This window comes from Schistocerca piceifrons, chromosome 3 (genome assembly GCF_021461385.2).
Source record: "Schistocerca piceifrons isolate TAMUIC-IGC-003096 chromosome 3, iqSchPice1.1, whole genome shotgun sequence".
NCBI lineage: Eukaryota > Metazoa > Arthropoda > Insecta > Orthoptera > Acrididae > Schistocerca > Schistocerca piceifrons.
This window is the reverse complement of record NC_060140.1, coordinates 872,670,703-872,688,282: the sequence shown is the minus strand read 5'-3', so window position 1 is coordinate 872,688,282 and position 17,580 is coordinate 872,670,703. Positions and strand designations below refer to the sequence as shown.

General features: G+C 39.7%; 1 protein-coding gene across 1 annotated transcript in view; it reads right to left on the bottom strand.

Moving 5' to 3' along the window:
* LOC124789138 (putative neural-cadherin 2) overlaps positions 1–15,985 on the bottom strand; it is a 137,230-nt gene extending 121,245 nt beyond the window's left edge. The window contains exon 1 of the mRNA XM_047256431.1: positions 15,863–15,985. Within this exon, the coding sequence (XP_047112387.1) occupies positions 15,863–15,920 (58 nt within the window). The 5' untranslated portion in view covers positions 15,921–15,985. The remainder of the gene's footprint in view (positions 1–15,862) is intronic.
* Between the last annotated feature and the right edge of the window lie 1,595 nt (positions 15,986–17,580).

Here is a 17,580-nt window from a genome sequence, read left to right as displayed (position 1 = left end):
TTGAGATATAGTATATTAAGTTTTCGATTTTATCACAGAATAATCAATTTGAGGTGCTGAGAACCATAAAGCACATCGTCGTTGATTGTGGGACTGTAACATTTATTTATTCTTCTGACATCTGTTTATCTTATAGTGAGTCTGGTTTATCTGTGTTGCAAGTCCACATCATAAATATGAACATTCACACAAAGCTCTCACTGGTTTCTCTGATATTCACTTACATGTGGGATTAATGATGGTGTGCTTTTGGCCCTTATAGTTCTCATTTGTATTCTAGGTAAGTGACCCTGTTGGTAGACCATACTACCTGAATTTAATAATTTTCACAAATGGCAGTTTGTGTTTGGAGTTGGTTGTTTACTGTGCACTAATTGACCTTTGTGTGCAGTATCAACATGACCTCTGTTGGATCTGTTTCAAGTTTTTATTTTTATTTATTTACACGTCAAGTTCCATAGGACCAAATTGAGGAGCAATTGTCCAAGATCATGGAACATGTCAGTACATGAAATTACAACATAAAAGTAATAACAGGTAAAAATAAAATTTTATGAACCCAAAAAGAGTCAGTCCATAAGTTTAAGTAAACACAATCAACAATACAACAAGAATCATCTTTATTTTTCAGGGAACTCCTCGACAGAATGGAAGGAATGACCCATGAGGAAACTCTTCAGTTTCGATTTGAAAGCACGTGGATTACTGCTAAGATTTTTGAATTCAAGTGGTAGCTTATTGAAAATGGCTGCAGCAGTATACTGCACATCTTTCTGCACAAGGTTTAAGGAAGTCTGACCCAAATGCAAGTTTGATTTCTGCTGAGTATTAACTGAGTGAAAGCTGTTTATTCTTGGGAAAGCTAATATTGTTAACAAGAAATGACAGTAAGGAACCCAATGTCAAAATACCCAGACATGTGAACAGGGGTCAACAAGAGGTTCATGAACTTACACCACTTATTGTCCGAACAGGACATTTCTGAGCAAAAATATCCTTTTAGAATGGGAAGAGTTACCCCAAAATAAAACATAAGTGAATGAAAATAAGCAAAGTAGACTAATTTTCGTGTTGAGTGGTCACTCACTTCAGATACTGTTCAAATAGTAAAAATGGCAACATTAAGTCTTTGAACAAGATCCTGGAGTGGGCTTTCCATGACAGTTTTCTATCTATCTGAACACCTAGAAATGTGAACTGTTCATTTTCACTAATCATATGCACATTCTGTAAAATTAAAACGTCAGATTTTGTTGAATTGTGTGTCAGAAAATGTAAAAACTGAGTCTTACTGTGATTTAGTATTAGTTTATTTTCTACAAGCCATGAACTTAGGTCATGAATTGCACTATTTGAAACCGGGCCAATGTTGGTCACAACATCCTTTGCTACCAAGCTAGTGTAATCAGCAAACAGAAATATTTTAGAGTTACCTATAATACTACAGGGCATATCATTTACATAAATAAAGAACAGGAGTGGACCCCACACTGATCCCTGCGGTACCCCCCACTTGACCATACTCCACTCAGACCCCACATCACAGCCATTCTGAACACTGTGAATAATGACCTTTTGCTGTCTGTTGCTGAAGTAAGAGGTGAACCAATTGTGAGCTACTCCCCATATTCCATAATAGTCCAACTTCTGGAGCAATATTTTGAGATCAACACAATCAAATGCCTTACTTAAAAAAAAAAAAAAAAAAAAAAAATGCTTATTGTTCGAAACCTTTTGTTTAACCCTTCCAGTACCTCACAGAGAAAAGAGAATATAGAATTTTCAGTTGTTAAATGACTTCTAAAGCCAAACTGTACATTTGATAGCAAATCGTGTTATTTATTTATTTATTATCATCCCAATGATCACATTTGTTATATAGGATTTGTCAGGATACATTTTAACAACTATATAATATCTTTATAAAATTTGTATCTGTGCTGAATTCATATTAATCTATCTTATGTTTAATACAACTAATAAGTGTTTTTATAACATAATTTATTATGCACTAATGTAATTTCATTTGTCACATTAACTTAAACATATATTTTATATAGTTGCGCAGAGATATTCACTTATGCTGTAATAGAATTTGTCAAGCATGTGGTTCTTTAGAACAGTTTTAAATTTATCCTCATTTTCCAGCTCTTTGATATGTTTTGGTAGTGCATTAAAAAGTTTGATGCCTTGATTACATACATGTTTCTGGCTTCGGGTCCTTGTTACAGCTTGTATGTGGAGATCTTTACATTGCCGTGTATCGTAATTATGGAAGTCTGTATTGGTTTTCATTTTGTCCTGATTTCTTTTGATCACCAACAGACATTTCAGAATGTATAATGATGGAATTTTTAAAATTTTTAATGCTTTAAAAAGGGGCCTACAATGTGTTTGAGGTGGGCTGTGGGTCATTATCCAAATAGCACGTTTTTGCAATTTGAAAATCTCATTTAGACGACAATTTGTTTTTCCCCAGAATACTATCCCATAGGATGCAATGGACTGAAAATAGCCAAAATATACTAATCTGGTACAGTCATTACTACAAACTCTGGAAATTATTCTAAGCACAAAACATGCTGAATTTAGTTTTAGTGCTAAGTTCACCACATGGTCCTTCCAATTAATCTTCTCATCAATGTGCATACCCAGGAATTTTGCACACTGTACTCTTTCAAGTTGTTTGCCCTCCATGGTGGGATTTAGGTCGTCCTGTTCACTTATTTTTCCATATTGCACATAATTAGTTTTTTTTTTTTTTTTTTTTTTTTTTTTTTTTTTGCATTCAGTGTTAGCTTGTTAGCACTAAACCATTTTTGTATATCTTGTAGGACATGGTCCACACTACTATGCAATGACTGCTTCATATCACTAACTATTAAACTAGTATCATCAGCAAATAACATGATTCTAGCTTTTCTCTCTGACACCTGAATATCATTAATGTAAATGAGGAACAGCAAGGGGCCTAATACACTTCCTTGGGGTACTCCTACTGTGACCTCCCTTGGATCTGATCTTAGTTTGATTTTTTGATTAATATTTGGTGCTGTAATTTCAACCACTTGCATCCTCTTTTCCAGATAAGACTCAAACCACTTTTTTACCGGTCCTCTGATACCTATAGTTCAAGCTTTTTCAAAAGTATGCTGTGGTCAACAGTGTCAAAGGCTTTTGACAAATCTAGATTTATCCCAACTACACTATTTCCCTCTTCCAATTTAATGATTATTTCTTTTGTGTATTCTAGTACAGCTGTTTCGGTACTTCTCCCAGTTTGAAATCCATGCTGATTACTGTTTATCAGATTGTGCATATTAAGATAATGTGTGACTCTATATTTCATTAGTATCTCTAAAACTTTAGAGAAAGTTGGGAGGAGTGAGACAGGTCTGTAGTTTTCTATTTTAAGTTTATCACCCTTTTTCAACAGGGGAATGACTAGAAATTTTCAGTTTTTGTGGAAACACGCCCTCAGCCATTGACAAGTTTGCCATGTGCGCCAATGGTTTCACTATCTGATTAGCTGTTTTCTTTACTAATATTATTGGCACCTCATCTACTCCAGCTGACAACTTGGACTTCAGACTTTTAATCACTTTTAAAACTTCTTTTTCGTTTGTTGGAACTGCCATCATACTGCTGGCTGCCTTGGGTGCTTCCATCTTAATCTGCTCCCCAAGATTCCTGCTTAATGTCTGGGGTACATTTAAAAAGTAATTATTTATATAATTAGGCATGGCATATTTGTCTACCATTTTATTCTCTTCATCTTTTAGAATAATTTCCTTGTCTTTGGTAGGTACCCCGGTTTCTTTTCTCACAATTTCCCATGCTATTTTAGTTTTATTTCTGGACTGTTTTATTTCCATATTATTACTTAATAACTTTGCATTTGCAATTACTCTGCGGTATATTTTCCTATACCTCTTATATATTCTATAAAATCAATATTTCTACACATATAAAATGATCTATTGTCCTTGCACGCACAGCCGTTTCAATAACTTTAGCAAACTTTGATGGCATAGAAATAGGTCTAAAATTGTCTACATTATCCCTTTCTCCCTTTTTATAAAGCGGCTTTACTATTGAGTACCTTAATCATTCAGGAAACTGACCATTCCTAAAGGAAAAATTACAAAAATGGCTAAATACAGGGCTAACACGTGCAGCACAGTACTTTAATATTCTGCTAGGCACTGCATCATATCCATGGTGACTCCTTAGTCTTCACTGATATGATTATTGATACAATCTCCTCCTTGTCTGTATCACAGAGTAGTATTTCAGACATCAGTCATGGAAAGACATTTGCCAAGAAAGTTATATGATTGCCTGTAGAAACTAAATTTTTATTTAATTCACCAGAAATGCTCAGACATGATCGTTAAAACTGTACATATGTCTGATTTATCAGTAACAGAAATATTTTTACTACAAACTATCTCTATATCGTCAACCTTTTGCTGCTGACCAGACATTCCTTCACAACTGACCATATGGTTTTAGTTTTATCCTGTGAATTAGCTATTCTATTTGCATACCATATACTCTTTGCCATCTTTTCTGACAGAAAATAAAATTTCAGGGTAAGGCCTCCCAGACCAGAACCGTTGACTGAGAAAGTGACAAAATCAAATAAGCGTGACTGAAAATGTGCAATAAGCACAAGGTTATTGTGTGGGTGCAATGCAAAAATGTCTGACTTGAGCCTCAAAGTTAATTTGTTAACAAAAACATGTCAGGAATCTTTTACATTTGTCTGAAAAAGTAAAACAGCTCAAAAGCTTCTACTTACACAACAGAGAGTAACAGAAGCTTAAGTATTATTTTGTTCTTGCCTTAAACTGTACTTAATTATGTAAAAAGCAACAAAATCCCACCAAAACCATTATTTCTTTTTCCAAATATGTACAGTAGTAGAATACATATGATGTGCTGAGAACTATAGGGGCCAAAAGTACACTGTCATCAATACCATATGTAAGTTAATTTCAGGGAAACCAGTGAGACAGCTTTTTGTGAATGTTATGAATATTATTCTTATTTTATTACTGTAGTTATTGTTATTGGCAGTGGCTGTAGTTGTATAAATATGTTGATAAGCATACTGTTACGCAGCAAATGCTATTAATTTCACACTCTCATATTTATCTGAATCTAAAAACATACAGAATGTGAACTCATGAACCACCACTGAGTATAAAAAAAAAAACATGTACCATATGCTCAGTTTTTCAGTGACTAAACTATTCATTATTGTAAGGTGCAGGAAGCATTTCTTAATTCAGTGACACACTGTGTCCCATAATTATCATGATAATTAGCTGTCTGGACTCAAACCTAATGGAACAAGTGTAAGAACAGTGACATTAAAAAGAAGAAGACCCTGAGAAAAGAAGGGAGAAATGAAAAAGTCAGAATGTAAGAATGTTTATTACTTGCATATGTTCTGCTTGAAGAAAACACATTACACTTCAGAAGCTGTTAGTATCCTATAATCTTTCTGTTCTAGCACATGCCCATTGTACTGATTCAGAATAATATCCCACTAACCCCCCCCCCCCCCCTACCCCCCCGTGTGTGTGTGTGTGTGTGTGTGTGTGTGTGTGTGTGTGTGTGTGTGTGTGTGTGTGTGTGTGTGTGTGTGTGTGTGTGCAGCACGCACAAGCGCTGACCATTCACACTTGATATTTGTACGTGGCTCATTAATTGTGTGGTCAAATTGCACAGAAGTTTCATATTTTTTTGTCTGGATATTACTTCAGTTTTTGTTATATCAAGCTCATTGTGGATAATAACTTCATTTATAAAAAGTCTGAGAGTGAAAATGTTATTTTATACAAAACTATTAAGTGTAACAAAAAAGGCAATGGTCCTGTTACATTTCTCAGGAGACCACTAGTTTTTACTTCACCATCCAGGTCTCTAACATGACTGCAAGTTGGGTTTTGCATGATCAGTCTTGTCAAGATTAATAAACTCATTTTCTTCTAAATATGTAATTGGGTTTGAACTCATTACACACTGTGTGAAAAACTTAAGAACAAGAGTAACTTTTGCATGATGTGTCACTACCAAGTAATATAGTTTGATGAAACTTGGGAAGAACTGCTGCAGTGTAGTACAAATGGTAACTGAAAGAAATACCCAATGAGACAAAGAGAAATGACACTTCTGTTCAAAGATAATAATTACACTGAAGTCACTGCAATTTGTGATATTCCTTGGACATTACAGAAGGTAGGATGTGGTTCTTAACAGGGTGTAGGAACACCGAGGATGGCAATGAATGCTCTGCAATGTGCTCCCATGCTTGCCATGAGCTTGGTAAGGAGTTCTGGTGGTAGGGTATTCCATTCCTCCATCAGTACAGTTGACAACTGGTGGATAATCATTGGCACATGTTGACATGTGCAATATGTCTCCTCAACACATCCTACATTTGCTTGATGGGATTTAAGTCAGGGGAATAGGTTGACATGGCAATTTGCCTAATATCGTCTCATTCCATGAGTTCCTCCACCTGCACAATTTGATGCAATGACACAGTGTCATCCACAAGAAAATGAAGTCAGGGCAGAATGCAACTCTGAAAAGGTGCACATGGGGAATTCACAATAATGCTCAGTGTTGAGTGAAACTTGTTAAATGATTTGGAGGTCAGTCTGCCCTTGTAACCTTATACTTCCACAAATCTGAACACCTGGACCACAAAAATGGCCATGTTGAACAATGTTCCTAGGTGCATGAACATGGTCATTTTGGTGGTCCAGATGTTATGTTGTAGGGAGGCATAAAGTTACAGCAGCATACTGACCTCCAAATCTTTGAACACAGTACACTCACTTTTCAGTGTTATTGTGACACTGCATTCCTTTCCCATGTGTATATTTTGGCCCTGACTTCATTTATATGGATGACAATGTGCAACTGCATAAAACAGTGCAGGTTTAGGAGCTTCTGGAACAAGAGGATGATTGGCAAATGGACTAGCCTGCCCATTCCCCTGACCTAAACCCCATCAAGCACATGTGGGATGAATTGGGAAGACATATTCCAGCACATCCACATGCACAAATGACTCTCCATCAGTTGTAAACCGCACAGGTTGAGGAGCTGAAAGCCCCACCACAAAAACTCCAAACCTGTGGCCAGTGTGGGAGAACATTGCAGAGTGTGCATTGCCATCCACAGTGATCTCACACCCTGTTAACAACTACATCCCACCTTTTGCACTGTTCAAAGGACCCTCATAAATCATTATGACTTTAGTGTAATTACTGTATTTGAATAAAAGTGTTATTTCTGTATGTCTTATTGGGCATTTCTTTCAGCTAACTTTTGTACAATACTGTAGTAGTTATTTCTATGTATGGTCCAAGTCTCATCAAACTATGTTGCTTGGCAGTGAGACATCAAGAAAAGTTCCTTTCATTTTTAAGTTTTTCATACAGTGTATCATGTAGAATTCTTTTGCATAAAGAGATTAATGAATACAACAGCAGCTGTGTGCATAATTTTTGCTATGTTTTATGGCATAGAAGAAAAGAAAACTATTTGCACCTTTATTTGGAAATGTGTGTTGATTGTTAGAACTAAAGAAATATGAAAATCATAATAAAGATGCTTGTCTTGAATTGAAATTTGTGTCAGTTAGTAGTAGGCAATGAGCACTGCCTCACTTTCCATATGGTTGGGGACAAAAATTGGATGAGAGCTTGATTCATGAAGCAGAGAGAACCACACAGGTTTGGCTGAAGAAATGTAAAGGAAACGCAAATCATACTGTACTTAGTAGGATTCCACACTTGTAAATTTTGAAAAAGATTAAACTGTTTTAGCATTATGTGCCTGTTGCCCTCCTGAAACTTGCAACATTATGAGGAGCCAGCCTGAGGGACAAAAGGCAGCAGTGTGTTTTTGGTGGCATAATAATGTGGCCAGATGGGCTAGACCAGCTAGCCAGGCAGGCTATGATAGGAATGCGGGTAGAGGTGATAACTGAGCCACAGAATGTGGCTTTTTCTTAAGGTGGGTACAAGCTTAGCCAACTGCAGGTGTGTAGACCACACAATGGCAGATAACATGATTGAAATGAAACATTCATGTACACTGAAGTGCTAAAGAAACTGGTATAGGCATACTTATTCAAATACAGAAGTATGTAAACAGCCAGAATATGGCGCTGCTGTCGTCAATGACTGTATAAGACAACAAGTGTCTGGCACAGTTGTTAGATTGGTTACTGCTGCTACAATGGCAGATTATCAGGATTTGAATGAGTTTGAACTTGGTGTTACAGTTGGCACATGATCGATGGGACAGAGCATCTCCGAGCTAGCAATGAAGTTATTTTCCCATATGACCATTTCACGAGTGTACCATGAATATCAGGAATCTGGTAAAATATAAAATCTCTGACATCGCTTGGCTGGAAAAAGATACTGCAAGAATGGGACCAGTGATGACTCAAGAGAATTGTTCAGCATGATAGAAGTCCAACCCTGTTGCAAATTGCTGCAGATTTCAATGCTGGGCCATCAACAGATGTCAGCCTGCGAACAATTCGATGAAACGTCACTGTATGGACTTTCAGAGGAGAAGGCCCACTTGTGTACCCTTTATGACAGCATGACACAAAGCTTTACACCTCACCTGGGCCCGCCAACACTGATATTGGATTGTTGATGTCTGGAAACATGTTGCCTTGTTGGATGAGTCTCGTTTCAAATTGTATGGAGTGGATGGATGTGTATGGGTATGGAGACAACATTATGAATCTATGGGCCGTTCATGTCAGCAGGGGACTGTTCCAGCTGGTGGAGGCTCTGTAATGGTGTGGGGCGTGTGCAGATGGAGTGACATGGGACGCCTGGTACGTCTACATGCAACTCTGATGGTGGTACATATGTAAGCATCCTGTCTGATAACTGTATTCATTCATGTTAATTTTGCATTCCGACGGACTTGGGCAATTCCAACAGGACAATGCGACACCCCACATGTCCAGAACTACTACAGAGTGGCTCCAGCAACATTCTTCTGAGTTTAAACAGTTCCGCTGGGCACCAAACTCCCCAGACATGAACATTATTGAGCATATTTGGGATTCCTTGCAATTTGCTTCTCAGACGAGATCTCCATTCATGGACAGTCCTGCAGGATTCATGGTGTTAGTTCCCTCCAGCACTACTTTAGACATTAGTTGAGTCCAAGCCATGTCAAGCTGCGTCACTTCTGCGTGCTTACGTCGCCCTACACGATATTAGGCATGTGTACCACTTTCTTTAGCTCTTTGGTGTATATAGTCAACAAGAAGTACAAAACAGACATTACGGGCAGGCTACAGAAAAACTAAATACACCAGAGAAATTACAGCAATGGGAAAAGCTTATTGTAATTTTAAGCATAATAAACCTAATATTTATAGTTATAATGGTTTTTAATTAGTACAGTTCGTAATATTAATAATTTAAAAAAATAGCAAAACAAACCAGTGAAGCGATATGTTCATAGGAGGTGTTATATGAAGCAGTGTCAATAATCACTACAACAAGCTACTTGTAAATAAGGCAACTGTATAAACAATTATAGACAAGTTTACTAAACTGATTGCCATTTATTCTAAATTCTCCATATGTTGTTGTTGTTGTGGTCTTCAGTCCTGAGACTGGTTTGATGCAGCTCTCCATGCTACTCTATCCTGTGCAAGCTTTTTCATCTCCCACTACCTACTGCAACCGACATCCTTCTGAATCTGCTTAGTGTATTCATCTCTTGGTCTCCCTCTACGATTTTTGCCCTCCACGCTGTCCTCCAATACTAAATTGGTGATCCCTTGATGCCTCAGAACATGTCCTACCAACCGATCCCTCTTCTGGTCAAGTTGTGCCACAAACTTCTCTTCTCCCCAATCCTATTCAATACTTCCTCATTAGTTATGTGATCTACCCATCTAATCTTCAGCATTCTTCTGTAGCACCACATTTCGAAAGCTTCTATTCTCTTCTTGTCCAAACTATTTATCGTCCATGTTTCACTTCCATACATGGCTACACTCCATACGAATACTTTCAGAAATGACTTCCTGACACTTAAATCAATACTGGATGTTAACAAATTTCTCTTCTTCAGAAACGCTTTCCTTGCCATTGCCAGCCTACATTTTATATCCTCTCTACTTCGACCATCATCAGTTATTTTGCTCCCCAAATAGCAAAACTCCTTTACTACTTTAAGTGCCTCATTTCCTAATCTAATTCCCTCAGCATCACCCGACTTAATTAGACTACATTCCATTATCCTTGTTTTGCTTTTGTTGATGTTCATCTTATATCCTCCTTTCAAGACACTGTCCATTCCATTCAACCGCTCTTCCAAGTCCTTTGCTGTCTCTGACAGAATTACAATGTCATTGGCGAACCTCAAAGTTTTTATTTCTTCTCCATGAATTTTAATACCTACTCCGAATTTTTCTTTTGTTTCCTTTACTGCTTGCTCAATATACAGATTGAACAACATCGGGGAGAGGCTACAACCCTGTCTTACTCCCTTCCCAACCACTGCTTCCCTTTCATGTCCCTCGACTCTTATAAGTACCATCTGGTTTCTGTACAAATTGTAAATAGCCTTTCGCTCCCTGTATTTTACCCCTGCCACCTTCAGAATTTGAAAGAGAGTATTCCAGTCAACATTGTCAAAAGCTTTCTCTAAGTCTACAAATGCTAGAAACGTAGGTTTGCCTTTCCTTAATCTTTCTTCTAAGATAAGTCGTAAGGTCAGTATTGCCTCACGTGTTCCAGTGTTTCTACGGAATCCAAACTGATCTTCCCCGAGGTTGGCTTCTACTAGTTTTTCCATTCGTCTGTAAAGAATTCGTGTTAGTATTTTGCAGCTGTGACTTATTAAGCTGATAGTTCGGTAATTTTCACATCTGTCAACACCTGCTTTCTTTGGGATTGGAATTATTATATTCTTCTTGAAGTCTGAGGGTATTTCGCCTGTCTCATACATCCTGCTCACCAGATGGTAGAGTTTTGTCAGGCCGTCAGTAGTTCTAATGGAATGCTGTCTACTCCCGGGGCCTTGTTTCGACTCAGGTCTTTCAGTGCTCTATCAAACTCTTCATGGAGTATCGTATCTCCCATTTCATCTTCATCTACATCCTCTTCCATTTTCATAATATTGTCCTCAAGTACATCACCCTTGTATAGACCCTCTATGTACTCCAACCACCTTTCTGCTTTCCATTCTTTGCTTAGAACTGGGTTTCCATCTGAGCTCTTGATATTCATACAAGTCGTTCTATTATCTCCAAAGGTCTCTTTAATTCTCCTGTAGGCGGTATCTATCTTACCCCTACTGAGATAAGCCTCTACATCCTTACATTTGTCTTCTAGCCATCCCTGCTTAGCCATTTTGCACTTCCTGTCGATCTCATTTTTGAGACGTTTGTATTCCATTTTGCCTGTTTCACTTACTGCATTTTTATATTTTCTCCTTTCATCAATTAAATTCAATATTTCTTCTGTTACCCAAGGATTTCTACTAGCCCTCGTCTTTTTACCTACTTGATCCTCTGCTGCCTTCACTACTGCATCCCTCAAAGCTACCCATTCTTCTTCTACTGTATTTATTTCCCCCATTCCTGTCAATTGCTCCCTTATGTTCTCCCTGAATCTCTGTACAACCTCTGGTTCTTTTAGTTTATCCAGGTCCCATCTCCTTAAATTCCCACCTTTTTGCAGTTTCTTCAATTTTAATCTACAGCTCATAACCAATAGATTGTGGTCAGAGTCCACATCTGCCCCTGGAAATGTCTTACAATTTAAAACCTGGTTCCTAAATCTCTGTCTTACCATTATATAATCTATCTGATACCTTTTAGTATCTCCAGGGTTCTTCCATGTATACAACCTTCTTTCATGATTCTTAAACCAAGTGTTAGTTATGATTATGTTGTGCTCTGTGCAAAATTCGACCAGGCGGCTTCCTCTTTCATTTCTGTCCCCCAATCCATATTCACCTACTATGTTTCCTTCTCTCCCTTTTCCTACACTCGAATTCCAGTCACCCATGACTATTAAATTTTCGTCTCCCTTCACAATCTGAATAATTTCTTTTATTTCATCATACATTTCTTCAATTTCTTCGTCATCAGCAGAGCTAGTTGGCATATTGGCATATAAACTTGTACTACTGTAGTAAGCGTGGGCTTCGTATCTATCTTGGCCACAATAATGCATTCACTATGCTGTTTGTAGTAGCTTACCCGCATTCCTATTTTCCTATTCATTATTAAACCTACTCCTGTATTACCCCTATTTGATTTTGTGTTTATAACCCTGTAGTCACCTGACCAGAAGTCTTGTTCCTCCTGCCACCGAACTTCACTAATTCCCACTATATCTAACTTCAACCTGTCCATTTCCCTTTTTAAATTTTCTAACCTACCTGCCCGATTAAGGGATCTGACATTCCACGCTCCGATCCGTAGAATGCCAGTTTTCTTTCTCCTGATAACGACATCCTCTTGAGTAGTCCCCGCCCGGAGATCCGAATGGGGGACTATTTTACCTCCGGATTATTTTACCCAAGAGGACGCCATCATCATTTAATCATACAGTAAAGCTGCATGCCCTCGGGAAAAATTACGGCTGTAGTTTCCCCTTGCTTTCAGCCGTTCGCAGTACCAGCACAGCAAGGCCGTTTTGGTTATTGTTACAAGGCCAGATCAGTCAATCATCCAGACTGTAGCCCTTGCAACTACTGAAAAGGATGCTGCCCCTCTTCAGGAACCACACGTTTGTCTGGCGTCTCAACAGATACCCCTCCGTTGTGGTTGCACTTACGGTACGGCTATCTATATCGCTGAGGCACGCAAGCCTCCCCACCAACGGCAAGGTCCATGGTTCATGCGACACATTATATGAAGGTAGTAACAAATAATCCTATTGGATGAGTAACGAAAATTTTTTAAAAGATTTAACATGGATTCAGTCATGTGTGAGGTCAGCGAAAGCATTTAAGTGCAGCAAAAGAGGACGAGAGGGTCAGTAACATGTCATGAGTTGTTGCTCAGGCACACTCTGAGTTCCGAGAAGTGCTGAATTGAGCAGCAGATGTGGTGGGTTGCTGTTTGGCTGAGCTTGCTCTATCACCAACTGCATTTGCGCCCTCCGCCATGTTTGGAGTTGGCCTGGACATGAGCACTGACATTACCGATGCCAGTGATGTTGAGGGTCCTCCTCCCTATGTGGTGCAACGTAACTAACGATTTTTCTGAAGAAGTGTGTAAGTATTAAGAGAGGCAGTGGCACTGATCGATCTAAACAACGAGCAGCAGAGCCATTTGAGGACCTTGATGCAACCTACATGCAGTAAACACTCATCTCGACGACAGGAGGGAAGAAGAAGACTGTAGAACAGCACTGTGTGCAGTGCTTGGGCACCTATCGCGTCCAAACACATAGATTGCCCTGCAAACCCTGCCATGGGAACTACAATCACCAGTGCCAGATGATTCCAAAAATTGGTGAAGGATCAGAGGTCAGACTCTCCACCAGCTGCAACTCGTTCCAACACAGAAGAAGCCAGCCTGTGCTGATCAGTGACTGATCTCAAACCATTGGACCACAGGCCACCTCTGGTCATCATGGAAATTAAAAAAGGACTATAAAGGATTCCTGCAGCATCTCGACCAGTAGATGGCAGCAGTCTATACAATGAGATCTGCAGTTGCAGACCTCGTGTGAGATCAGCTCACAAACTTTTGACAACTCCTGGCAGGCGACAATTGAGATGGCGGCACTCTCTCTACCATTCTAAGCTTAGACCAAAATCCTGGAAAAACTGATCAAAGCAATGTTCAAGGGCTTTCCATGATGTGTGGACACTGGTTACATCAAAGAAGAGATTGAGGAGCCTGGGGAGATGTGTGCATACTGGCGTAAATCAAGTCTCAAAAGTCACACAGAATGAGTCATAATCTCTTCTCATTTCGCTCCAGATAATGTGGAGAGCCAAAAGCTCTTCTGGCCATGCAGGTGGCAAACACAGCCGTCACTGTCGAGCCATTGAAGCACAAGAAGGTCTCGCTGAATTGCTTCCACAGCCAAAGGGTGGGGCATGTAGCATGCCATTGCTCCTTCCCCATGGCATGTGTGAAGTGTGCAGGTGAGGCGTTCTCTGAAGAAGGTCCTGTTCGAGAGGCGGTGCACTCAAGAGCCATGAACGAGCTAGATGTACTTAGAATAACCTTTGTGTGCTCAAGTCACAGATTTAATGTTTTAAGGGACTTGGAGTATTTGGCTGTCTTCTTGGTGATTGTATTCCATGAATACCCTAATTTTAATATGATTTACGTGATTTGAGATAGCTGTAAACTGTAACTCTTTGCTGCATTTCAGATCCACATGCGTGTGTGATGAACATGTTCGATGTGTTTTACTGCTGTTGTTGAGAGTAACGAATTTGAGTTTACGTCATGACTGAGAAGTTTGGACTGTTTGAACTTTAAACATCAGGTTTAGCCTACACATTAATCCTACAGTATTTACTAGTCATTTTCTTATTTACTTATAAACTTATATTTTGATGATTTGCTTATCTATGAGGGTTGTCCAGAAAGTAATGCACCGCATTTTCTCCTTCAATAGTTATTTATTGAACATAATGAGAATTACACAGACAAAAGAATGGTGTCAACACACTCTGTTTTTCCCATGTAATCTCCATCCCATTGTATGGCCTTCTTACAACGCAAAACAAGGGTGTGTATGACCAGTTGGTACCAATCTTGGTGCTGCTGGCAGAGTCAGTGCTTCACTGTGTCAATCACCTCCTCATCATCCTCAAAAGTCTTCCACGAAGGCATCCTTTAATGGCCCAAACGAGTGGAAGTCCGAGGGGGCTCGCTGCAACAAATCAGGTGTGACAGCCGTGGATGGTCTCCCCAATCGCTGCAAATCGTGGAGCTCCGCCGAACCGCCTTCTGATGACCTCATCCTCCATGCCAGGCAACTAGCTGTAATTCTGTCGACAGCAAATGCTCCATAGATTTTGCACAAGGGTTTGTGAATATTCCCCACAGTTTCTTTCTCAGAAATGAGAAATTCAATGACGACACGTTGCTTGTAACGTACATCACCCACAGACGCCATTTTGAAATTGTCCTGCAGCAACGCTATCTGTCGGAATTGACGGAAACTTGGTGCGTTCACTCAGGAGACTTCAAATAATTCGTATGTAACGTTTCGCATTCGTAGCATTGTTTTTGGCTGAGAAAAAAATGCGATGCATTACTTTCTGGGTAACCGTCGTACTAAAGAAGGGTTTGTGGAATATTTCTGTACTAAACATTTGAGCTGTAAAGAGACGGTGCACGACCGACCCCTGTGTCGACGACGAGTCAGCCCAACAGGTAATTAGGAGGTGCAATGACCACACCAACAGCAGCAAATAAAATTGCCGGTGCGTCCGTAAAATCGCTACCTTCATGCGTGTGAACATGTCAAGAGCGTACCCCAGAACGGAGCTGAGTTGTGGGGGTAGGGGGTAACTCACGTTAGTTTGTCATAGAAGGGGGGAATAGTTTTGAGATTTAATGAAAAATGGTCCTGGATACGCTTGTAATAAGGAAATATCCTTCACATGGTTCTGGCTTTCTTCAAAGTGAAACTGAATAGATACATCTATCAGTTCGTTATAGAGGATCAGAATTCAGTTTGCTAAGATTTTTTTCCCTTTCTCTCACTGACAATGCTCTGGGAACATGTAGCTGCAGATGATTAATCCCAAGAAAATCAGACGAATTTAGACTATGTCACGAATGTATTTTTGCGTCTAAACTTACTTTTCTTAAAATCTATTCTAAATGAGGATTTTGTGTTGTCATCAGCAGTTGGATCCATTCTGAACAGGAACGGAGGTCCATTATGCCTGGAATAATCATCTGCATCAGTTGCAAATACTTCTATAATCTCTGTAGGTGGTGTGTTTTCTGGAATAACTGGCTGATAATTGCGGAGCAGCTGTGGAGCATTGTCGTTGACATCTTGGACAAAGACTGTTATTGTGGCCGTAGAGGTCTTCGGAGGTGATCCATCATCAACTGCCAATATGTGCACCTGAAATTTTGCGAAAGAGAATGTATTTGAGAATAGTCACACACAACTAAAACATTTTACTTTCAGCCTAATGCGAACTGAAAACTTAAGTACTTGAATGGTACACTGAGGTGAGAAAAGTCATGGGATATCTCCTAGTATCATGTCAGACCTCCTTTTTCCCATCGTAGTGTAGCAACTCGACGTGGTATGGATTCAACGAGTCGTTGGAAGTCTTGTGCAGAAATGTTGAGCCATGTCCCATCTATAGCCGTCCAAAACTGCGAAAGTGTTGCCGGTGCATGATGTTTTGCACGAACCGACCTCTCGATTACGTCAAATAAATGTTCGATTGGATTCATGTCGGGCGACCTGTGTGGCCAAATCATTCGCCCGAATTGTCCAGGATGTTCTCCAGACAAATCACAACAATTGCGGCCCAATGACATAGGGCAATGTCGTCCATAAAAATTCATTGTTGTTAGGAAGTCCGTGAATGGCTGCAAATGGTCTCCAAGTGGCCAAATATAACCATTTCCAGTCAAAAATCGATGTAGCTGGATCAAGGGATCCAGTCGATTCCATGTAAACACGGCCCACTGCACTATAAAGCCACCACCACCTTGCACAGTGCTTTGTTGACAACTTGGGTCCATAGCTTCACGGGGTCTGCGCCACACTTGGACCCTACTATCAGCCATTACAATCTGAAATCAGGGGTTATCTGACCATACCGCGGTTTTCCAATCGTCTAGAGTCCAACCAATATGATCACGAGCCCAGGAGAGGCGCTGCAGGCGATGTCGTGCTGTTTAGCAAAGGCACTCACATCGGTCGTATGCTGCCGTAGCCCATTAACACCAAATTTCACTGCACTGCTCTATCGGGTTCGTACATTGTACGTCCCACACTGATTTCTGCGTTCATATCATGTAGTGTTGCTTGTCTGTTATCACTGACAACTCTACGCAAACGCTACTGCTCTCGGTCGTTAAGTGAAGACCATCGGCCACTGCGTTGTCCGTGGTGAGAGGTAATGCCTAAAATTTGGTAATCTCACCACACTCATGACACCGTGGATTTTGAAATATTGAATTCCCTTACGATTTACGAAATGTAATGCCTGATACGTCTAGCTCCAACTGCCATTCCGTGTTTGAAGTCTTTTAATTCCCATCGCGCGGCCGTAATTACGTCGAAAACTTTTTTCGCATGACTCACCTGAGTACAAATGACATCTCCGCCAACGCACTGCCCTTTTATATCTTGTGTAGGCGATACTACCGCCATCTGTATATGTACATACCGCTCTCCCTTGACTTTTGTCACCTCGGTATATATGAATCCTGTATTCTTTGAACAATAGCACACTTAAGGGGAAAGGCCAATTGGTTTGCAGGAATCACTCCAAAAAATCATCTAACAAAAACCTCATACAGTTTCTAACAAATAAAAATTATCCTTA